The sequence below is a fragment of the Danio aesculapii genome, chromosome 3, assembly GCF_903798145.1.
Source record: "Danio aesculapii chromosome 3, fDanAes4.1, whole genome shotgun sequence".
Taxonomy (NCBI): domain Eukaryota; kingdom Metazoa; phylum Chordata; class Actinopteri; order Cypriniformes; family Danionidae; genus Danio; species Danio aesculapii.
The window spans coordinates 36,831,708-36,857,032 of record NC_079437.1 but is presented as its reverse complement, the minus strand read 5'-3'; the positions used below and the strand labels follow the sequence as shown (position 1 = coordinate 36,857,032).

The 25,325-nt window shown below is 38.1% G+C and overlaps 2 protein-coding genes across 2 annotated transcripts; both read left to right on the top strand.

Moving 5' to 3' along the window:
- The first annotated feature begins 10,995 nt into the window (after window positions 1–10,995).
- LOC130220559 (uncharacterized) lies at window positions 10,996–14,002 on the top strand. The gene is given in 4 exon segments (XM_056452795.1): window positions 10,996–11,374; window positions 11,570–12,970; window positions 12,973–13,062; window positions 13,794–14,002. Coding segments are annotated over 4 exon segments (2,079 nt in total).
- Window positions 14,003–19,375: 5,373 nt separating this feature from the next.
- Window positions 19,376–23,514, top strand: LOC130220558 (apoptosis regulator BAX-like). Its single transcript, XM_056452794.1, has 4 exons — window positions 19,376–19,459; window positions 19,534–19,671; window positions 19,749–19,853; window positions 23,407–23,514. The coding sequence occupies exons 1-4, from the start codon at window positions 19,376–19,378 to the stop codon at window positions 23,512–23,514; spliced, it is 435 nt and encodes a 144-aa protein (XP_056308769.1).
- The last annotated feature ends 1,811 nt before the right edge of the window (window positions 23,515–25,325 follow it).

Here is a 25,325-nt window from a genome sequence, read left to right as displayed (position 1 = left end):
TGTCTGTATGTGTACAGAGTGTGCATATATATGGAGTGTATCATGTGTGTAAAGAATGTATCATATGTGTATATGTATGGAATGTCTCATGTGTGTGTATAGAACGTATCATGTGTGTGTGTATATATGGAGTGTATCATGTGTGTATAGAATGTATCATATGTGTATATGTATGGAATGTATCATGTGTGTATAGAATGTATCATATGTGTGTGTGTGTATAGAATGTATCATATGTGTATATGTATGGAATGTATCATGTGTGTGTATAGAACGTATCATATGTGTGTGTGTATAGAATGTATCATATGTGTATATGTATGGAATGTATCATGTGTGTATAGAATGTATCATATTTGTGTGTATATATGGAGTGTATCATGTGTGTATAGAATGTATCATATGTGCATCTGAATGGAATGTTTCGCGTGTGTATAGAACATATCATATGTGTGTGTATGTAAGGAATATATCATGTGTGTATAGAATGTATCATATGTATGGAGTGTATCATGTGTGTATAGAATATATCATCTGTGCATCTGTATGGAGTGTTTATGTATCATGTGTGAATATATGTATGGACTGTATTGTGCATATGTATGGAGTGTATCATGTGTTCATATGTATGAAATATATAATGTGTCTATAGAATGTATCACATGTATGGAATGTATCATATGTGTGTATGTGTATAGAATGTGTTCATATGTATGAAGTGTATGATATGTGCATCTGTATGTAGTGTATCATGTGTATAGAATGTAACATTTTTGCATCTGTATGGAGTGTTTATGTATCATGTGTGCATATGTATGGAGTGTATCAAGTGTGTATAGAATGTATCATATGTACAGAGTGTGTATATGTATGGAGTGTATCATGTGTGTATAGAATATATCATCTGTGCATCTGTATGGAGTGTTTATGTATCATGTGTGAATATATGTATGGAGTGTATTATGTATAGAGTGTACATTGTGTGCATATGTATGGAGTGTATCATGTGTTCATATGTATGGAGTGTATCATGTGAGTATAGAATGTATCATGTAAGCATATGTATGGAGTGTGTATATGTATGGAGTGTATCATGTGTGTATAGAATGTATCATATTTGAATCTGTATGGAGTGTATCATGTGTGTATAGAATGTATCATATGTGCATCTGTATGGAGTGTATCATGTGTTCATATGTATGGAGTGTATGGTTCATATGTATGGTTCATATGTATGGAGCATATCATATGTGTATAGAATGTATCATATGTGCATCTGTATATAGTGTATCATGTGTGCATATGTATGGAGTGTATCATGTATCATGTATATGTATAGAGTGTATCACTTCCTTTCGTTGAATGGATACCACAACTTCTGGTAGCTCAGCAGATATGTGACTCACCTTTCACACCAGAGACCCGGGTTCTATCACAGACCCTGACATGTCTGTATATGTACAGAGTGTGTATCATGTGTGTATAGAATGTATCATTTTTGAATCTGTATGGAGTATTTATGTATCATGTGTGCATATGTATGGAGTGTATCATGGGTTCATATGTATGGAGTGTATCATGTGTGTATAGAATGTATCACATGTATGGAATGTATCATATGTGTGTATGTGTATAGAATGTGTTCATATGTATGGAGTGTATGATATGTGCATCTGTATGTAGGGTATCATGTGTATAGAATGTAACATTTTTGCATCTGTATGGAGTGTTTATGTATCATGTGTGCATATGTATGGAGTGTATCATGTGTGTTTAGAATGTATCATATGTACAGAGTGTGTATATGTATGGAGTGTATCATGTGTGTATAGAATATATCATCTGTGCATCTGTATGGAGTGTTTATGTATCATGTGTGAATATATGTATGGAGTGTATTATGTATAGAGTGTATATTGTGTGCATATGTATGGAGTGTATCATGTGTTCATATGTGTGGAGTGTATCATGTGTGTATAGAATGTATCATGTAAGCATATGTATGGAGTGTGTATATGTATGGAGTGTATCATGTGTGTATAGAATGTATCAGATGCACAGAGTGTGTATATGTATGGAGTGTATCATGTGTGTATAGAATGTATCATTTTTGAATCTGTATGGAGTGTTTATGTATCATGTGTGCATATGTATGGAGTGTATCATGGGTTCATATGTATGGAGTGTATCATGTGTGTATAGAATGTATCATATGTGCATCTGTATATAGTGTATCATGTGTGTATATGTATGGAGTGTATTATGTATATGTATAGAGTGTATCACTTCCTTTCGTTGAGTGGACCCAACAACTTCTGGTAGCTCAGCAGGTATGTGACTCACCTTTCACAACAGAGACCCGGGTTCTAGCCCAGACCCTGCAAATGTCTGTATATGTACAGAGTGTGCATATATATGGAGTGTATCATGTGTGTATAGAATGTGTCGTATATGTATGGAATGTATCATGTGTGTATAGAACGTATCATATGTGTGTGTATATATGGAATGTATCATGTGTGTATAGAATGTATCATATGTGTATATGTATGGAATGTATCATGTGTGTATAGAATGTATCATATGTGTGTGTATATATGGAGTGTATCATGTGTGTATAGAATGTATCATATGTACAGAGTGTGTATATGTATGGAGTGTATCATGTGTGTATAGAATATATCATCTGTGCATCTGTATGGAGTGTTTATGTATCATGTGTGCATATGTATGGAGTGTATCATGTGTGTATAGAATGTATCATATGTACAGAGTGTGTATATGTATGGAGTGTATCATGTGTTTATTTATATGAAATATATAATGTGTCTATAGAATGTATCACATGTATGGAATGTATCATATGTGTGTATGTGTATAGAATGTGTTCATATGTATGGAGTGTATGATATGTGCATCTGTATGTAGTGTATCATGTGTATAGAATGTAACATTTTTGCATCTGTATGGAGTGTTTATGTATCATGTGTGCATATGTATGGAGTGTATCATGTGTGTATAGAATGTATCATATGTACAGAGTGTGTATATGTATGGAGTGTATCATGTGTGTATAGAATATATCATCTGTGCATCTGTATGGAGTGTTTATGTATCATGTGTGAATATATGTATGGAGTGTATTATGTATAGAGTGTATATTGTGTGCATATGTATGGAGTGTATCATGTGTTCATATGTATGGAGTGTATCATGTGAGTATAGAATGTATCATGTAAGCATATGTATGGAGTGTGTATATGTATGGAGTGTATCATGTGTGTATAGAATGTATCATATGTACAGAGTGTGTATATGTATGGAGTGTATCATGTGTGTATAGAATATATCATTTTTGAATCTGTATGGAGTGTTTATGTATCATGTGTGCATATGTATGGAGTGTATCATGGGTTCATATGTATGGAGTGTATCATGTGTTCATATGTATGGAGCATATCATATGTGTATAGAATGTATCATATGTGCATCTGTATATAGTGTATCATGTGTGCATATGTATGGAGTGTATTATGTATCATGTATATGTATAGAGTGTATCACTTCCTTTCGTTGAATGGATACCACAACTTCTGGTAGCTCAGCAGATATGTGACTCACCTTTCACACCAGAGACCCGGGTTCTATCACAGACCCTGACATGTCTGTATATGTACAGAGTGTGTATCATGTGTGTATAGAATCTATCATTTTTGAATCTGTATGGAGTATTTATGTATCATGTGTGCAGATGTATGGAATGTATCATGTGTGTATATGTATGGAATGTATCGTGTGTGTATAGAACGTATCATATGTGTGTGTATATATGAAGTGTATCATGTGTGTATAGAATGTATCATATGTGTATATGTATGGAATGTATCATGTGTGTATAGAATGTATCATATGTGCATCTGAATGGAATGTTTCGCGTGTGTATAGAACATATCATATATGTGTGTGTATGTAAGGAATATATCATGTGTGTATAGAATGTATCATATGTACAGAGTGTGTATATGTATGGAGTGTATCATGTGTGTATAGAATATATCATCTGTGCATCTGTATGGAGTATTTATGTATCATGTGTGAATATGTATGGAGTGTATCATGGGTTCATATGTATGGAGTGTATCATGTGTGTATAGAATGTATCATATGTGCATCTGTATATAGTGTATCATGTGTGCATATATATGGAGTGTATTATGTATGTGTATAGAGTGTATCACTTCCTTTCGTTGTGTGGACCCAACAACTTCTGGTAGCTCAGCAGGTATGTGACTCACCTTTCACACTAGAGACCCGGGTTCTAGCCCAGACCCTGATATGTCTGTATATGTACAGAGTGTGCATATATATGGAGTGTATCATGTGTGTATGGAATGTATAATGTGTGTGTATAGAACGTATCATATGTGTGTGTATATATGGAGTGTATCATGTGTTTATAGAATGTATCATATGTGTGTATATATGGAGTGTATCATGTATGTATAGAATGTATCATATGTGCATCTGACTGGAATGTTTCGTGTGTGTATAGAACATATCATATGTGTGTATGTAAGGAATATATCATGTGTGTATAGAATTTATCATAAATACAGAGTGTGTATATGTATGGAGTGTATCATGTGTGTATAGAATATATCATCTGTGCATCTGTATGGAGTGTTTATGTATCATGTGTGAATATATGTATGGAGTGTATTATGTATGGAGTGTATCATGTGTTCATATGTATGAAGTATATAATGTGTGTATAGAATGTATCACATGTATGGAATGTATCATATGTGTGTATGTATATAGAATGTGTTCATATGTATGGAGTGTATCATGTGTGTATAGAATGTATCATATGTACAGAGTCTGTATATGTATGGAGTGTATAATGTGTGTATAGAATATATCATCTGTGCATCTGTATGGAGTGTTTATGTATCATGTGTGAATATATGTATGGAGTGTATTATGTATATTGTGTGCATATGTATGGAGTGTATCATGTGTTCATATGTATGGAGTGTATCATGTGAGTATAGAATGTATCATGTAAGCATATGTATGGAGTGTGTATATGTATGGAGTGTATCATGTGTGTATAGAATGTATCATATGCACAGAGTGTGTATATGTATGGAGTGTATCATGTGTGTATAGAATGTATCATATGTGCATCTGTATATAGTGTATCATGTGTGCATATGTATGGAGTGTATTATGTATCATGTATATGTATAGAGTGTATCACTTCCTTTCGTTGAACGGATATCACAACTTCTGGTAGCTTAGCAGGTATGTGACTCACCTTTCACACCAGAGACCCGGGTTCTATCCCAGACCCTGACATGTCTGTATATGTACTGAGTGTGTACATGTATGGAGTGTATCATGTGTGTATAGAATGTATCATTTTTGAATCTGTATGGAGTGTTTATGTATCATGTGTGCATATGTATGGAGTGTATCATGGGTTCATATGTAAGGAGTGTATCATGTGTGTATAGAATGTATCATATGTGCATCTGTATATAGTGTATCATGTGTGCATATGTATGGAGTGTATTATGTATATGTATAGAGTGTATCACTTCCTTTCGTTGTGTGGACCCAACAACTTCTGGTTGCTCAGCAGGTATGTGACTCACCTTTCATACCAGAGACCCGGGTTCTAGCCCAGACCCTGATATGTCTGTATATGTACAGAGTGTGCATATATATGGAGTGTATCATGTGTGTATAGAATGTATCATATGTGTATGTGTATGGAATGTATCGTGTGTGTATAGAATGTATCATATGTGTGTGTGTGTATAGAATGTATCATATGTGTGTGTATAGAATGTATCATATGTGCATCTGAATGGAATGTTTCGTGTGTATAGAACATATCATATGTGTGTGTATGTAAGGAATATAACATGTGTGTATAGAATGTATCATATATACAGAGTGTGTATATGTATGGAGTGTATCATGTGTGTATAGAATATATCATCTGTAGCGACTGTTTATGTATCATGTGTGAATATATGTATGGAGTGTATTATGTATAGAGTGCATATGTATGGAGTGTATCATGTGTTCATATGTATGAAGTATATAATGTGTGTATAGAATGTATCACATGTATGGAATGTATCATATGTGTATAGAATGTGTTCATATGTATGGAGTGTATGATATGTGCATCTGTATGTAGTGTATCATGTGTATAGAATGTAACATTTTTGCATCTGTATGGAGTGTTTATGTATCATGTGTGCATATGTATGGAGTGTATCATGTGTGTATAGAATGTATCATATGTACAGAGTGTGTATATGTATGGAGTGTATCATGTGTGTTTAGAATATATCATTTTTGAATCTGTATGGAGTGTTTATGTATCATGTGTGCATATGTATGGAGTGTATCATGTGTGCATATGTATGGAGTGTATTATGTATCATGTATATGTATAGAGTGTATCACTTCCTTTCGTTGAATGGATACCACAACTTCTGGTAGCTCAGCAGGTATGTGACTCACCTTTCACACCAGAGACCCGTGTTCTATCCCAGACCCTGACATGTCTGTATATGTACAGAGTGTGTATAGAATGTATCATTTTTGAATCTGTATGGAGTGTTTATGTTTCATGTGTGCATATGTATGGAGTGTATCATGTGTGTATAGAATATATCATCTGTGCATCTGTATGGAGTGTTTATGTATCATGTGTGAATATATGTATGGAGTGTATTATGTATAGAGTGTATATTGTGTGCATATGTATGGAGTGTATCATGTGTTCATATGTGTGGAGTGTATCATGTGTGTATAGAATGTATCATGTAAGCATATGTATGGAGTGTGTATATGTATGGAGTGTATCATGTGTGTATAGAATGTATCATATGCACAGAGTGTGTATATGTATGGAGTGTATCATGTGTGTATAGAATGTATCATTTTTGAATCTGTATGGAGTGTTTATGTATCATGTGTGCATATGTATGGAGTGTATCATGGGTTCATATGTATGGAGTGTATCATGTGTTCATATATATGGAGCATATCATATGTGTATAGAATGTATCATATGTGCATCTGAATGGAATGTTTCGCGTGTGTATAGAACATATCATATGTGTGTGTATGTAAGAAATATATCATGTGTGTATAGAATATATCATATGTACAGAGTGTGTATATGTATGGAGTGTATCATGTGTGTATAGAATATATCATCTGTGCATCTGTATGGAGTGTTTATGTATCATGTGTGAATATATGTATGGACTGTATTGTGCAAATGTATGGAGTGTATCATGTGTTCATGTGTATGAAATATATAATGTGTGTATAGAATGTATCATATGTGTGTATGTGTATAGAATGTGTTCATATGTATGGAGTGTATGATATGTGCATCTGTATGTAGTGTATCATGTGTATAGAATGTAACATTTTTGCATCTGTATGTAGTGTTTATGTATCATGTGTGCATATGTATGGAGTGTATCATGGGTTCATATGTATGGAGTGTATCATGTGTTCATATGTATGGAGCATATCATATGTGTATAGAATGTATCATATGTGCAACTGTATATAGTGTGTCATGTGTGCATATGTATGGAGTGTATTATGTATCATGTATATGTATAGAGTGTATCACTTCCTTTCGTTGAATGGATACCACAACTTCTGGTAGCTCAGCAGATATGTGACTCACCTTTCACACCAGAGACCCGGGTTCTATCACAGACCCTGACATGTCTGTATATGTACAGAGTGTGTATCATGTATGTATAGAATGTATCATTTTTGAATCTGTATGGAGTATTTATGTATCATGTGTGCATATGTATGGAGTGTATCATGGGTTCATATGTATGGAGTGTATCATGTGTGTATAGAATGTATCATATGTGCATCTGTATATAGTGTATCATGTGTGCATATGTATGGAGTGTATTATGTATATGTATAGAGTGTATCACTTCCTTTCGTTGAGTGAACCCAACAACTTCTGGTAGCTCAGCAGGTATGTGACTCACCTTTCACACCAGAGACCCGGGTTCTAGCCCAGACCCTGCAAATGTCTGTATATGTACAGAGTGTGCATATGTATGGAATGTATCATGTGTGTGTATGGAACGTATCATATGTGTGTGTGTATATATGGAGTGTATCATGTGTGTATAGAATGTATCATATGTGTGTGTATATATGGAGTGTATCATGTGTGTATAGAATGTATCATATGTGCATCTGAACGGAATGTTTTGCGTGTGTATAGAACATACCATATGTGTGTGTATGTAAGGAATATATCATGTGTGTATAGAATGTATCATATGTACAGAGTGTGTATATGTATGGAGTGTATCATGTGTGTATAGAATATATCATCTGTGCATTTGTATGGAGTGTTTATGTATCATGTGTGAATATATGTATGGACTGTATTGTGCATATGTATGGAGTGTATCATGTGTTCATATGTATGAAATATATAATGTGTGTATAGAATGTATCATATGTGTGTATGTGTATAGAATGTGTTCATATGTATGGAGTGTATGATATGTGCATCTGTATGTAGTGTATCATGTGTATAGAATGTAACATTTTTGCATCTGTATGGAGTGTTTATGTATCATGTGTGCATATGTATGGAGTGTGTCATGGGTTCATATGTATGGAGTGTATCATGTTTGCATAGAATGTATCATATATGCATCTGTATATAGTGTATCATGTGTGCATATGTATGGAGTGTATTATGTATATGTATAGAGTGTATCACTTCCTTTCGTTGTGTGGACCCAACAACTTCTGGTAGCTCAGCAGGTATGTGACTCACCTTTCACACCAGAGATATGTCTGTATATGTACAGAGTGTGCATATATATGGAGTGTATCATGTGTGTATAGAATGTATCATATGTGTATATGTATGGAATGTATCATGTGTGTGTATAGAACGTATCATATGTGTGTGTATATATGGAGTGTATCATGTGTGTATAGAATGTATCATATGTGTGTGTATATATGGAGTGTATCATGTGTGTATAGAATGTATCATATGTGCATCTGAATGGAATGTTTCGTGTGTGTATAGAACATTTCATATGTGTGTGTATGTAAGGAATATATCATGTGTGTATAGAATGTATCATCTGTGCATCTGTATGGAGTGTTTATGTATCATGTGTGAATATATGTATGGAGTGTATTATGTATAGAGTGTATATTGTGTGCATATGTATGGAGTGTATCATGTGTTCATATGTATGGAGTGTATCATGTGAGTATAGAATGTATCATGTAAGCATATGTATGAACTGTGCATATGTATGGAGCGTATTATGTATTATGTATATGTATAGAGTGTATCACTTCCTTTCGTTGTATGGATACAACAACTTCTGGTAGCTCAGCAGATATGTGACTCACCTTTCACACCAGAGACCCGGGTTCTATCCCAGTGTGCATCTGAATGGAGTGTATCATGTGTGTATAGAATGTATCATTTTTGAATCTGTATGGAGTGTTTATGTATCATGTGTGCATATGTATGGAGTGTATCATGTGTGTATAAAATGTATCATACTTTTTATATGTATGGAATGTATCATGTGTGCATAGAACGTATCATATGTGCATCTGTATGGAGTGTTTGTGTATATGTGTAGAGTGATTATGGATGGAGTGTATCATGTGTGTATAGAATGTATCATGTGTGCATATGTAAGGAGTGTCTCATATGTTCATATATATGGAGTATATAATGTGTGTATATGTATGGAATGTATCATATGTGTGTATATGTATGGAGTTTATCATGTGTGTATAGAATGTGTTCATATGTATGGAGTGCATCTGTATGTAGTGTATGGAGTGTATCATGTGTGTAAATAATGTAACATTTTTGCATCTGTATGGAGTGTTTATGTATCATGTGTGCATATGTATGGAGTGTATCATGTGTGTATAGAATATATTATCTGTGCATCTGTATGGAGTGTTTATGTATCATGTGTGAATATATGTATGGAGTGTACTATGTGTATGTATAGAGTGTATATTGTGTGCATATGTATGGAGTGTACCATGTGTTCATATGTATGGAGTGTATCATGTGAGTATAGAATGTATCATGTAAGCATATGTATGGAGTGTGTATATGTATGGAGTGTATTATGTGTGTATAGAATTTATCATTTGTGCATCTGAATGGAGTTGTCATGTATCAGGTGTGTATATGTATAGAGTGTATCTTGTGTGCATATGTATGGAGTGTATCATGTGTTCATATGTATGGAGCATATCATATGTGTATAGAATGTATCATATGTGCATCTGTATATAGTGTATCATGTGTGCATATGTATGGAGTGTATTATGTATTATGTATATGTATAGAGTGTATCACTTATTTTCGTTGTATGGATACATCAACTTCTGGTAGCTCAGCAGGTATGTCACTCACCTTTCACACCAGAGACCTGGGTTCTATCCCTGACATGCGTGTTTGTGTATCATGTGTGTATAGAATGTATTATATGTGCATCTCTATATAGTGTGTCATGTGTGCACTTCACTTCATTATATGGGTACATCAACTTCTGGTAGGTATGTGACTCACCTTTCACACCAGAGACCGGATTTCTATCCCAGACCATGAGATGTGTATATATGGATAGAGGGTGCATATGTAAGGAGTGTATATGTATAAAGTGTCTCATGTGTATATATGTACAGAGTGTGTATATGTATGGAGCATATCATGTGTGCTTATCTATGGAGTGTATCGTGTGTATAGAATGCATCATATGTGCCTCTTTACAGAGTGTTTATGTATCATGTGTGCCTAAGTGTTAGAGTTTTATGTTTGAATATGTATGTGAATTTTCCATTGCCTTTTCAAGATTTACAGACATGATTTGTTCCGTGTTCCCCCATAGGAGACGTGAGTTAAATGATTATATGGCAATCATCGCCGAGCTCGCGCTCTCCTATGGGGGCACACACTTCTACACCTACCACAATTTATTCTCCGCCAAATGCGCATTACGAGTGACCCAGTGGAACCAGTGTCCTTACTGGGGGGCTTTGGACACTGAGCTCCACAATCGGGTATTTTTAGGATGCCGCAATCTAACCTGCGCTGTCTGCCGCTCCAGTCTGCACCCCACTACCTCCTGTCCTCTAATCACTCCCTCCTCTGATCCTACTAAATCATCCATCAAATCCACCAGCTATGTTCCTCAACCACCCAGCCACAACATCCCTTCTCTGCTGTCTCCCTGCCTCAAACCCTCCCTCCCTAACCGTGACATCTGCATGAATTTTAACATCAGCAGATGTAACAGAATGCCTTGCAGATACCTCCATTTATGCTCATATTGTGGTGGCGCTTACGCCAAAATCATCTGCCAAGTCCTCAGGGCAAAAAATAAAAAATCTAAAAATTACCTGTCAACTCCTGTGAATATTCCTAATCTTGCTCTAGAACTAAGTTCTCACCCTGATACTAACTTCTCTGATTTTCTAATTTCAGGTCTAACCCACGGATTCCACCCAGGCATCTCAGCTCTTCCTTCTCACAATCTCTTTTGTCCCAATTTGCAGTCTGCTACCACTGAACCCGATACTGTTGATTATCTTATTAAAAAAGAAATCGACAATAACTTCATGATCGGACCATTCATGGCTCCTCCATTCAATGTCTCACGAATTAGCCCCATAGGAGTCGCAACTCGAAAATTTTCTGACAAAAAACGCCTAATAATTGATCTTTCGGCCCCCCACAATTCAGTTTTTCCCAGCATTAACAGCACTATCCCATTAGACGAATATTCGCTCAACTACCACGACATTGAGCAAGCTATCACCCTCATCAAAATAGCCGGTCGCAACGCCTGGCTAGCTAAAGTAGACATTTCATCTGCCTTTAAAATATTGCCAATCCATCCAGACTTTTGGCATCTTTTTGGCATTCATTGGCGTTCCCAATTCTATTTTGCAGTCCGACTAACTTTCGGATGCAAAAGTAGTCCAAAAATATTCGACATGATGTCAGAAGCACTATGCTGGATTTTGTCTAATAATTACAAAATCCCCCACCTCATTCATCTTCTAGATGATTTTCTCATAATTTCCCCCCCTTCTTCACCTCCAGCTAAGGACCTAGCGATCACCCAACAGGTTTTCGCTAAACTAGGAATTCCTCTCGCAGAGGAAAAAACCTCAGGACCCAGTACCACAATCGAATTTCTGGGCATTAAACTAGACTCGAAAAAATTTCAAGCATCTCTCCCTAAAGAGAAAATCGATCGAATCATTTCCCTATCCCAGATATTCCTAGAAAAACAGACATGCACTAAACGTGAACTCCTATCCATTCTTGGCCATCTTAATTTTGCCATGCGCATAATTCCTCAAGGCCGCCCATTCATTACTCACCTCCTCCAACTCTCCACTACAGTCCATGGTTTAGAAGAAACAATCCTTCTCTCTAAACCCAGTCGCGAAGAGCTAAGCTTATGGATCACCTTCCTTAAGCAATGGAACGGCTGTTCCTTTTTCTACAGCGACTTTGTAGCATCCCCCATAGACATTAATTTATTCACAGATGCTGCCCCGTCAGTTGGTTTTGGAGGTTTCTATAATGGGCATTGTTTGGCTGCCGCATGGCCACCCCAATTGACTTCCATTCCAAAAAACCAAAGCTCTTCAGCCCTCTTCGAACTCTACCCAATAGTTGCAGCAGCCATTCTGTGGGGAGATGAATGGTCCACTTCTAGCATTCTCGTTCATTGTGATAACCAAGCTACGGTATACTGCAATAATAAAGGGCGTTCTCACTCCCCTTCAATAATGCCGTTTCTAAGACGCCTCACCTGGATTTCTGCTCAAAAACAATTTATCATAACTGCTGAACATGTACCTGGTTGCAAAAACAAATTGCTGACTCTCTTTCTCGTTTTTCTTTCCAGAAATTCTGGCGATTGGCCCCAGAGGCGGACCTCCCTATCTCTCATATTACAAGCTGTAGCCCCCAGAACCCTCCATTCATACCTCACAGCATGGAACACCTTCAAACATTTTCACACCCTCCATCACCTACATTTCCCCGATTTTTCCCTCCTCTCCATCATCTCCTTCATATCACACCTTCACTCTGCAAAACACATCCAAGCAAGTTCAATCAAAAGCTATCTCAGTGGGATCCAATTTTTTCACAAATTAATCCACGGGTCCCCCTCAGATACCATCACCAATTCGCAAACCTCCCTCCACATTAAAGGTATTCAAAAAACCCACCCCACCACCCCCGATTCTAGACAACCCATCACACTCAAAATCCTCTCCTCATGCATTTATACTCTACGTAAAGGTTACATCTCCTCCCACACAGCTCGCACCTTAGATGCCATGTTCACCCTAGCCTTCTTCGGCTTTCTCAGATGCTCCGAATTAACTAACATCCAAATTCAACCCTTCACTCCACCCCACTATTTCAGATCTAACTTTGCAAGATAAGGAAACCATTTCTTTCCTTGTCAAACAAAGCAAAACAGATCAATTCCATAAAGGACACCTTATTTACATTTTCAACATACCTTCCCCCACCCACCCCTTCCAAACCCTCCTAGCATTCCTAGATCTAAGAAAATCTCAAAAAGCTAACCCACTAGCCCCACTCTTTACTGATGACGCTAACCATCCAGTAACTCGCTTTTGGTTCCAAAAACACCTTAAAGAAGTTCTCAGCCTCTCAGGTTTTTCCCCCGAGCCATTTTCCAGCCACTCATTTAGGATTGGTGCCGCCACCACAGCAGCCTTCAACGGGCTTTCCCAGCATCAGATCCAGACACTCGGTCGCTGGTCCTCTGAAGCTTTCAAATCCTACATTCGCCTTAGTAAATACCACCTCAGGGAAGCTCAACGAGCCCTCACCATACTTCCAACCCCCACACTCCCTCCCTAAGGTTCTAGGCAATCCGAATCCCCCCCCCATGCCCCCCACCCCCCTCTCCTTCTATAACTCCTTTAACAAGAGCATAATTTCCTCTCCCCATGTCTGCCTCCCCGGCTCCGACTCCCGCAGGAGTCAAATTAGAGACGCGACTCTCGCAAGAGTCCCACCCAGCCACCCCCTCCGCCCCACCCCCCCAGCAGTTTACTGTCCACTTCATAACCCTCCCAAGGCTCTTTGTCACAACAGCCAAACTCCCGCAGGAGCTATCCATAGATATATAGTTAGTTATACGCATTTGTGTAAATTCATGTTTGCTCGTGGCCGCGTGCACGCATGGGCGTGTGCATGCGCGCATGCACGTTTGCTTTCTGTGCGTGTACGCGCGCGTGCGCACGTAGACGTGTGTATGCGTTAGCGTGTGTGCGTATGTGTGTGTGTACGTGTGTGAGCATATGTGTCCATGCCTGGGTACTCATTTGGACATTAAGTACATTCGTACTTGCACATGTCCAGATGTGTCCCCTTGTCCGCTTCTAACTCCCCCAACCTGTACAAAAAAGCTCCGACCCCCGCAGGGGTCTTCCAGAGCTCTAACTCCCGCAGGAGTTCCCCAACACCTTTTTGGGGGGTTTTTTCTTACAAATACGCGGCTGCTGTCCCGAGCGATCAATTACTGCAATTTGGGGAGTTCTGAGATCCACCGAGCTCAGGCTCCCCTCTCGCTCTGCAAACGGGAGGAAGCCCCGGGCTCGAGGATCCCTTGAGCTCAGGGCTCTCTCACGGGACAGCATGCCAAACAAGCTATTGATGAATCATCAGCTAAGTGTGAACTCTTGAAGTGAAGTTTATTAATAAACTAATTTCGGGAGGATCACGTGTTTATGATTTATCACAGCCGGTCTCGTATTAAGCTAATCAGTATCATCCAATCATATGAGCCATAAGCTACTATAAATAACCAAAGTTTTCAGTCCACTTTATCTTCGTTTGGAAGAAACCCCCCTTCCTCCCCATTCTCCTCCTTCACCTTAGATCGGGCGGCACGGAGGCCCAGTGGTTAGCACTGTTAGCCCCACAGCAAGAACACTGCCAACCCTGGTCCTGCCAGGTCAGTAGGTGTTTCTGTGAGGAGTTTGTATGTTCTCCCCGTGTCCGCGTGGGTTTTCCCCGGGTTCTCCGGTTTCCTCCCACCATCTAAAAAAATATATACATCATGCATAACAATGAAACATTTGTCTAGCCCCCTTGCTTTTTCCTCACGGGTTCCCTTAGCTACTGCAGACGGGGAGTTCTGAGATCCACCGAGCTCAGGCTCCCCTCTCGCTCTGCAAACGGGAGGAAGCCCCGGGCTCGAGGATCCCTTGAGCTCGGGGCTCTCTCCCGGGACAGCATGCCAAACAAGCTATTGATGAATCATCAGCTAAGTGTGAACTCTTGAAGTATAGAGTGTATCATGTGTGCATATGTATGGAGTGTATCGTGTGTATAGAATGTATCATGTGTGTATCTGTATGGAATGTCTCATCTGTGCATATGTATGGAGTGTATAGTGTATCGTGTGTGCATATGTATGGAGTGTATTATGTGTGTATATGTATAGAGTGTATCATGTGTGCATATGTATAGAGTGTATCGTGTTCATATGTATGGAGTGTGTCATGTTTTTATAGAACGTATTTGGTGTGCATCTGTATAGAGTGTACCATGTGTGCATATGTATAGAGTTTATTTTGTATCCTGTGCGCATATGTATGGAGTGTATTGTGTGTGTTTATGTATAGAGTGTTTCACTTCCTTTCATTGCATGGGTTCATCAACTTCAGGTAGTTCAATAGGTATGTCACTCACCCTTTTCGCCAGAGACCCGGGTTCTAACCTAGACTCTGACATGTGTGTATATGTGACGTGTGTATATGTATGGAGTGTATCATGTGTGCATATGTATAGTGTGTATAGAATGTATCATATGTGCATTTGTATGGAGTGTATCATGTGTGCTTATGTATTACAGTTTCATGTGTGTATATGTAAAGAGTGTATAGTGTATCATGTGTGCATAGGTATGGAGTGTATCATGTGTGCTTATGTATAAGTATATCATGTGTGCATCTGTATGGAGTGCATCTTGTGTGTATATGTATAGAGTTTATAGTGTATCATGTGTGCATATGTATGGTGTATTATGTGTGTTTATGTGTATAGAGTGTATCATGTCCTTTCGTTGTATGTGTACATCAGCTTCTGGTAGCTCAGTAGGTATGTGACTCACCTTTCATGCCAGAGACCTGGGTTCTAATCCTGACATGTGTGCACATGTATAGAGTGTGCATATGTAAGGAGTGGAATGTATAGAGTGTCTCGTATGTGTGTATATGTATCATGTGTGTATATCATGTATGCATAAGTATTAGGGGTGTAACGGTGCACAAAAATCTCGGTTCGGTATGTTTTTGATACAGCAAAAAAAGAAAAAAGCCAGAGGATTTCTCTGATTTAAATTTTTTATGTATTAAAACTAACATCATAAAAGTATGATCTTGTTTTTTTTTACTTTATACAGTGATAGAGCTATACTTTCTGGGGTTTCTGCTTAGCAGCAAATCAAACAAATCCTTCTTTATACTCAAAACCAAAGCTTCCTATAAAAATAAATATAATATTGTAGTAGTTAAACAAATAAAAAGAAAATAATATTTTAGTTTTTATATGGAACTCAGTTTCAATCAATTTTAAGTATTTTTTTATTTTCAGAAAGATGAGTGTCCACCTTTTCTTCAGACAGCCCAAATCTGTTTAATTTGACTGTCACTTGCCATTTTAGTGGATCTGAAAGCAGGAATTATCTGACTGAAAGGGGCTTATGAAGCAATAATGTAACGGGGCTCTATTACATTTAACATTTTCTTGAAACCCGAAATTTCCATTACCGATTAAGTTCTCTCATATCCACAGCTATAAATGTACCAATCGCCTCAGTGATTTGTTTTGCCCTGTTCGAATCTGTAGGAATTGCCTGTCTGAATGCTGTTCCAGTTCCAGATTCCATGATGTCAGTGTAAATAAGTTGATATGCTCAACTTAACACTAGGCGTGTTTGTGCCATGTACCTGAGCGGCGGGGGTGAGTTGTGCCCAACATACAGTACCTGAAGAGCAGGAAGGGGATGCAGTGGAGAGGGGTGTGCGGGGGGGTAGGGGGAGGGGGGGGTTGGGGAGATGTGCCATTTCTGGAAGATTACCATTCGTTTATGGGCATCTGGGAGTCTATGCATTTGCGGGAGACTCCCAAAACTTCCGGGAGACTTGGGATATCTGGGATTACATTAACGTTACTAGCCATTTTGCGAGCTAGCGTAGCGCATGCCTGACTGGATTAATGTTTGGAGGTGGACGGGTGTGGTGATATGTGAACAGGTTATTGAGATTGGCTGTTTTGTGTCGGGGTCCAGGGTTGTTGGGGCAATGGAGGAGGAGCCAGCTCGAGCAGGCAGACATATCTCAGCTCCACTCATCAGGCCTTCCGCAGCTCCATGCTCCAGGCCCTCCGCAGCCCCACTCTCCAGGCCCTCCGCAGCTTAACACTCCAGGCCATCTGCAGCTCCAGGCCCTCTGCAGCTTCACACTCCAGGCCCTACGCAGCTCCACGCACCAGACCCTCCGCAGCTCCATGCTTCAGGTACACCTCTGCTCCATACCCCAGGCCCGCCTATGTGTTGCCAACTTTCCGCCTGTTTACTCACTGATGTCTCTGCCTAAACCCTTTAATAAAACTTCTGCATATGGATTCTAGCAAAGCATCCTCGTTACAATGGTGTTGTTTTTAATGTAAACATTAACTATTATTTTTATTGTTTGTTAGTTGTGGATCAAATATGGTCATTCTAATAGTTTAAAAAAATGTATTACATAAAATTTTTGGAAATCACCAAGCGATACGATTATACTTATTTTTCCATATGGCAACTCGTGCCATTTTACATCAGCTCAGAAACGAAATCTGTGCTGAATTATATACCGCAGAGTGAAACAAGCAATATGGAATGAGACCAGCCTCAAACGCTGTGAACTGTGTTCTTCATTTGATTGACTTTTACATTTGTTTTTGTTTATTTATCTTTAAAGAGCACTTATGTTGCCCCTTTTTTAAAGATTTAAGATGAGTATTTTGTGTCTATAGAATGTGTCTGTAAAGTTTCAGCTCAACACACCCATCAGATTATTTATTATAGCTTTCAGAATATTGGATTTTCTGCCCTGAACACAATGTAGCTGTTTTTGTGGCTTGTGCCTTTAATGCTAGTTCTCCCCGCCCACCATTCCCACATGCCTGTCAGAGTGTGTCTCAATCTCTGCTTTGACTGCATCAGATAAACAGCACAGTGACAAACATCAAGACTTTCCCATTGATTATTTGATGCATTTGTTGTGGAGTTAATTCAAGCATTTGACACAATGTCGTTACAAAATTCACGCACACACTCAGCACGCTTTGCACTTTGCACTGTTTGCACTGTTTTTGCACGTTAATATCCACTGCTGTATAGATAGCCATTATGTTAATTTACAAAGTAAACCTGATTTAACGTCCACAAACTGGGACTGAAGCGAATTCTTTTATAAATGCACTGACTGACATGAGGCTATGGTGATAAAAACGATAAAATCACTGTAATTGATTACAAACACGCACTGTTTTAGAAATGTTTTAAACTTGTAAACTCATTCTTGATCACATTTGATGATGATTGATGATCACAGAGAGCTGAACAGATCTTTTAATCCCAGTTGCTTTACGCACGTCCTGTCTTGTTAATATGATTAAACGCATTACTATGGAGACATGTTAATACGCGGCTATCAATCAATTCGGTGGGCAGGGAAACCACACTCCTATGTCAGGTCGCGGTGGGCCTCAAAATCTGAGGGATTTGGATCCTATTTTAAAGTCAGGAAATTTAAAAATAAGAGATGTATTGTCTTTATATCATCCACTCTGTGGACACACTATATCTACATACTGTTCTGTCCAAACAGCTTATAAAAGATGGTTTTCATCATAGGTGCCCTATAAATAAAACATAAAGAATTGTTCATGCTTTTTGTTTAATATAGTTGGTCTTACAATCTGTATTGTGCCATTTTAATTATTTTTTTCCAATAATGAAAAAGCAGTGGCAATGATCAGACACTTGGTGAAGGAACTGCACTTTATTGTAAGTGAGTATCATTTTCTTTCTGCTTCTCCTTTCCATCTTCATTTCATTTGTTTGTTACCTCATCTCTTCTTCTCTCTGGCACCTTCATCATTGAATGGCTTCGTCAACACTTAGACAGAGAAGCTGAAGTAACTTGTTGGCTACAAAATAATTCTGGTATTGTTGAGATGAGCGACCCCAGCCATAAAGAATTGTCCGAGTGTATGGTAAAGATTGCATTTCAGTTGGATGAAAATGAAAAACTAGAAAGGGAAAAGTTACCAGTCTGGCCTACGAATGATGACCACTGAATGTGTGCTGCAATTCATTGTTGCTGTTTTGTTTCTGGATAAAAAATGACCTTTCTTTTAAACCGACTAAAGATGTCTATGTTGATGTGACCAGTGGGATCTTCTCTGATGGGATATTCAACTGGGGCAGGGTCGTGGCACTTTTCTACATTGCTTATCAGTTTGTCATTAAGGTGAAAACCTACACAAGTTCCATCTCATACCTAAATGCATTTTGACGTTGTAAGCAATTGACATTTATGTCTCCTAGGCTGCTGAAATCCGATGTGTTGACTCAGTCAGAAGCATTATAAACTGGACTATGTCTTCAATTAGAAAATACTCTTTAAAGTGGATCAGGGAGCAGGGTGGATGGGTAAGTCATAACAGTGGCTTCTTTAAAATAAAGGGAAATGTTGTGTGTTTGAAAGATATTTCCATACACTGAACTGTGATGAAAATAACAGCATGCACATTTGAAATCAGCAAAACAAACACAAAAAGTTCACACCTTGGTGCCTCTGCCCTACATTTATATACACCAGGGGTGACCAACCCTGTTCCAGGAGATCGACCTTCCTGCAGATTTCAGTTGCAACACTGCCTGTAATTATCAAGTGCTGTTCAGGTCCTAATTAATTGGTTCAGGTGTGTTTGATCAGGGTTGGAGCTGAACTTTGCAGGAAGGTCAATCTCCAGGAACAGGGTTGAGCACCACTGATATACACACTGTACAAGCAGTTACTTTTATCTCAGAAAAAAAACATAGTTTCAATTTGGGAATTCCAATAACAAAGATGCACTAGCAAGTGATGTTTACTTGCGTAGTTATCACCTGCTCACCTTTGTTAAAGTTAAGCAAAGAACAATCGTATTGCACATTAAAGGGCACCTATTTATTCGTTTTTTCAAGATTTAAGATACGTCTTTTGTGTCTCCAGAATGTGTCTGTAAAGTTTAGCTCAACACACAAATCAGATTATTTAATCTACCTTCGTGTATATTGGAAATTTGAGCTGTTGGTTTGACTTTGCAGCTGTTTTTGTTGCCTGTACCTTTACTGCAATTAAGCTGGTTCTCCCAGCCCACCATTCCCACGTGCCTGTCAGAGCCAAAGAGATTGCTCACTATTGCTATGATGGTGTAGCTTCTCCTGCTTAGGGGCCCCAACTAATGCCAAGAAGCCTATATTAATCATATATCTCTTTTAATAATTTTCTATGTTGTAAAATCTGTACATAAACATTAATGTTTAATGCTTTTCAAAACCAGGGGTCTTCATGAATAGTGGACCGTTCCTTCCATACTGCACATGTAAATATTAATAAATAATCACAAATATGGCTAACTAACTGTACATAGTTTGTGAACTTGTGAACTTTTATTTGGGAATTTATTGTGTTTATTTTACATTAAGAAGATAAATGTTCCACTTTAAATATATTTTAACATGCGGTTTATTTACAAAAAAAAAAAAATCTACAGAGAAAAAATAGGGCCCCATGCCTGGAATTGCTTTGGGCCTCCAAATCACTAAGTCCGCCCCTGCCAATGAGAGAGCAGCATCCACTAGTATGGGTATCTGCTGGCTAGCGGGAGGATGGTGAAGTTAAAATGGCTTCTTTTCGGTCTATTTGGACCCAAGAAATGAGGGAAAAACTAGTGTAAATTTGGCAGGAGCACCTGTGTCTGTTTGACATGTCATCTGAGCAATATCACAACCGGGTCGAAAAAGGAAAAAGTTAAGGAGAAATTGCTAATTCCCTTCAAAAGCCAGGTGAGGAAAATAAGTAGATTTTCTACCCCACTAAAGGCTTCTTTCTCATTATGTAGTTAATGACTAAAGATAAACCATGTGACCTCGCGTTGTTTCCATGTCACTTCTCGCGTGTGTTTGGTTATAAGAGATGTGGTTTGGGGACTGAGACAAAGTTGTCGGCGATTCTCCTATTTTAAAGTCATGCAATGTGAAGCCCCTTGTTGCCGATCCATCAGCACGAAAGGCTAGCCCAGATAGTCATGCAGTGTGAAAACATCTGTAACACTTGGAAAATCAGGCAGTCTGAACTCGGCATAAGCAGCACAGTGACAGACAGGAATGAATCAAATCACCCTTACTACAGTAAAAACTTTTCCAACAGTTATTTGATGTATTTGTTGTGGAGTTAATTCAAGCCTTTCTGCAACAATGAGGCACACACAATGTTGTTATAAAGTTTGCGCTCGTGCACATGCTCATTCGGTTCCTCGCTCACACATACACACACACACAAACACACACATGCGTTTAACCTTTCACTGTTCTTTCACACCAAAAGTGACCGAATTTTTGGCTTAGTCCCTTTTATTAATCTAGGGTCGCCACAGCGGAATGAACCGTCAACTTATCCAGCACGTTTTACGTAGCGGATGCCATTCCAGCCTCAACCCATCTCTGGGAAACATCCACACACTCATTCACTCTCATAGACTACGGTCAATTTTAGCCTACCCAATTCACCTGTACCGCATGTAGTTTGAAACAACTGACCAAAGTGAACATTTTGAGGGATTTCGTTGTGGCTCCAAAAACACATTTGAGCTACCATTGGTCCATGACAGTTACACAATCGGTGGCAGTGTTTGGAACTGCACCCTCATGACATGCTTCCTCATAAACATGGAAGTAAGATAAGAGAAACAACAACAACACCAAGTTGTCAACAAGGATACACTGAAGGGTCTAGCAGGAGAGCTGGTAAAGATTATCCACACTATTTCTTTCAGATTTTACAGATTTAGAGGGGGGTAACGATTTTGACAAAAAAAAACACTTTATAATGCAAAGTTTTTTAAAGTTGGAAACATTGGTGTCTGTCCTCTGCAAATAGAAAACAATGTAAAGTTGTGGTGCGTCACAGTGGAGATTCTCATCTGTTGTGTAACAGGCTGGAGAAGGTGGTTTTCCAGATGTTTATGAAACAATTCTTCTCTCACAGTCACCAACACTGTTGTATTTAAGGGTGTACAAGCAGCCTGACATTTAAAACCCTGCCTACTGCAACATTGAGGTTCAAAAACAATGTCATCACTTAGCATTTTCAAACCTCTTATTCCTCTCAAATGAAGAATGTAAAAGAACTTCATGTGAAGTATACCAGGGCCTTAACCATCCTTATAAAGTTATATTTCTCATTTGTATTTTCTCTGCCCTGTGTTTTTGCTGTAGACGTTCTATAGAACAGTGTTCTCCAACCTTTTTATCACTGTTGACTGTCAATGCTTGACAATTTTACTGTGGCCCTGGGTGGGTGTACGTAGATTGGTATAGGCGACCATCAACTGTTTTCTTAAAGGATGACAAGCTGACGAAACATTGCTGCAACTCTGATACAAGTTTTATTTATGGAGAAAATTAAAAAGCACTGCAGTGTTTGGCTGGGCCTCCATTGGAAATAACAAACTTGCGCGTGGAAAAGATGCATAACGTGAACAGCCCCTAAGGCCGCCATCATTAGCGATCAGCAGTTGATTTTTCACAGACATGCTGTATTCATCTGATTTGTTGACAAATTGGTTGCGGAAGCATTTCTTGGCAGTTCGCGGGTCCTTCACTGGGCCTTTTTCCCTTCGAAAAGAAATGTGCCAAAAACGTTTGTTTTGGCACTCAAATGAGCAGTCATTTTTCAAAATAAAAGATAGTTTAAACTCAGATAATAAATAAAACAGAAATAATTAACGATTTCTTGTGCAGCCCGATACCAATTGATACACGGACCGGTACCGGTCTACGACTCGGGGGTTGGGGACGACTGCTATAGAATACTCTTACTGCTAAATGTCTACAAACGTATTTTGGTGGTGTTGTTTTTTTAAAAAGAAAAGATTATTGCACCTTTTAAAATGACTCTGACTCTTGCCATCTCCATCATCCCCTTTTTCTCCACCAGGATGGAATCCGTTCATATTTCAGGACCCCCACCTGGCAGACAATTGGAGATTTCCTTGCTGGAGTTCTCACTGCAGGCTTAGTAGTCTACAAAAATGCGAACCCATAGATGACAAATTGTGATAAATGAGAGTTGAGACATTGAGTAGAGGCTGAAACAGGCCAGCAAAAGATAATGGAAAGATGAGGGGAAAGAGAAAGTTGAAAAAAGAGAGATGAAACATGGTCTCGAGCCACTCTCGTTACCCCTATTCTTCTGCTTTGTTTTTTTTTTTTTTTGGATTGTTAAATCTTAAACGATTATATCTTGAAAATCATTATAAAATTTGTACATTTACACTAATAAATGGATGCATGCAAGTTCAGATTTAGCCTTAATTTTGGCCATTTAATTTTTGCTTGGGGTAGTTTTTGTGGTATTTTGATTACGAATGCCAAGATGGTGTCATTTTCCATCATCAATCTTTTTACTTTTAAATTTTTTTGAAAACCTTTCAAACTTTTCTAGACTGTCTGATTTTTTACAAAATTCAAACCAGCTAATCTTCAGACCATGCAGACAAAAAATTATAGAATTTTATTTGATTAGTCAAACTGTTAACAAAACAAATTAATCAATAAGGCATTAGTGTATTCAGGACATACTTGGTGTGTGTAATGACAGGCATAACCATTTAGTGGTCAGTGTTTAAGTAGAACAACCAGCCAATCAGGCTGCAGTATATGGCCGCGTTTTAACAAACCCCTCCGACAACAGGGATGTCAAAATTAGTGACCTAAAATCATTTCAAACTTCAATGAGCCATGCTGATCCCCTTTTTAACACAACCAAATAGTTTCCTTTCTAAATACTGGAGGAAACAGTCAAACTTTCCAAAGAAGCAGATTCATTTCTCATCTGGGATTTGGTGAAACAGTTTGGCTGGAGCTGGTGTAAAAGAGTGTGTAAGGGTTAGTAATTAGTCCCAGGCTTACAAACAAGAGTTGAGCTCTTCCTCTCAGCAAAGTCTTCTCAGTACTGTTTTTTCACCATGGTTAGTCAGACCCATAATCTGAACTTTTTTATATACTCGTTTTTTTCTCTTCTTTCTTTGGATACAGTTTCATATTCTTTCTGTTTACGAGTTTTCTTTTTTCTTGGCCTTTTTATGATACTAGCCACCACTTTTTTTTGTCTTTTTCTACATCTTTGTAAAATGGTATGAATAGAGCACCCGTGATGTGAGCCCATAATGGTTTTACAGATTAAAAAATGTGTGACTTGTGCTATTTATTATCCTTTTTTTTTTTTTTTTTTTAATAATCGAACTATTATGATTATTACATAATCAATAAAATAGGAATTATTTAGTGACTCTTTAAAGAAGCCCAGTTCATGGTTTATTTTGATAACTCTACGAATTGTAGCCTGAGATATTTATAAAACTTTGTATTTATAATATTTATTTTTATTTCGCATGAATATTGAACTATAAACTAGAGATCAGCTATTTTATTTGAAAATTCTAATATTACACCAGTATTGAAATAAAACTACAGCTAAATAGAAATAATATTAAAAAGAAAACTATTAAAAATATAAAACTAAATAAAAATTCTATTTGAATATATTTTTAGCCTTACAATGGTGGCGCAATGGGTAGCGCTGTCGCCTCACAGCAAGAAGGTCAATGGTTTGAGCCTCGGCTGGGTCAGTTGGCATTTCTTTGTGGAGTATGCCTGTTCTCCCCGTGTTTTCCCCCTCAAGTCCAAAGACATGTGCTAGTTGACTTGGGTAAGCTAAAATTGCCCGTAGTTTAGGTGCGTGAATGGTGTTTCCCAAGGATTTGTTTAAGGTGGAAGGGCATCCGCAGTGTCGAACATATGCTGGATAAGTTGGCGGTTCATTCTGTTTTGACAACCCCTGATTAATAAAGGAAC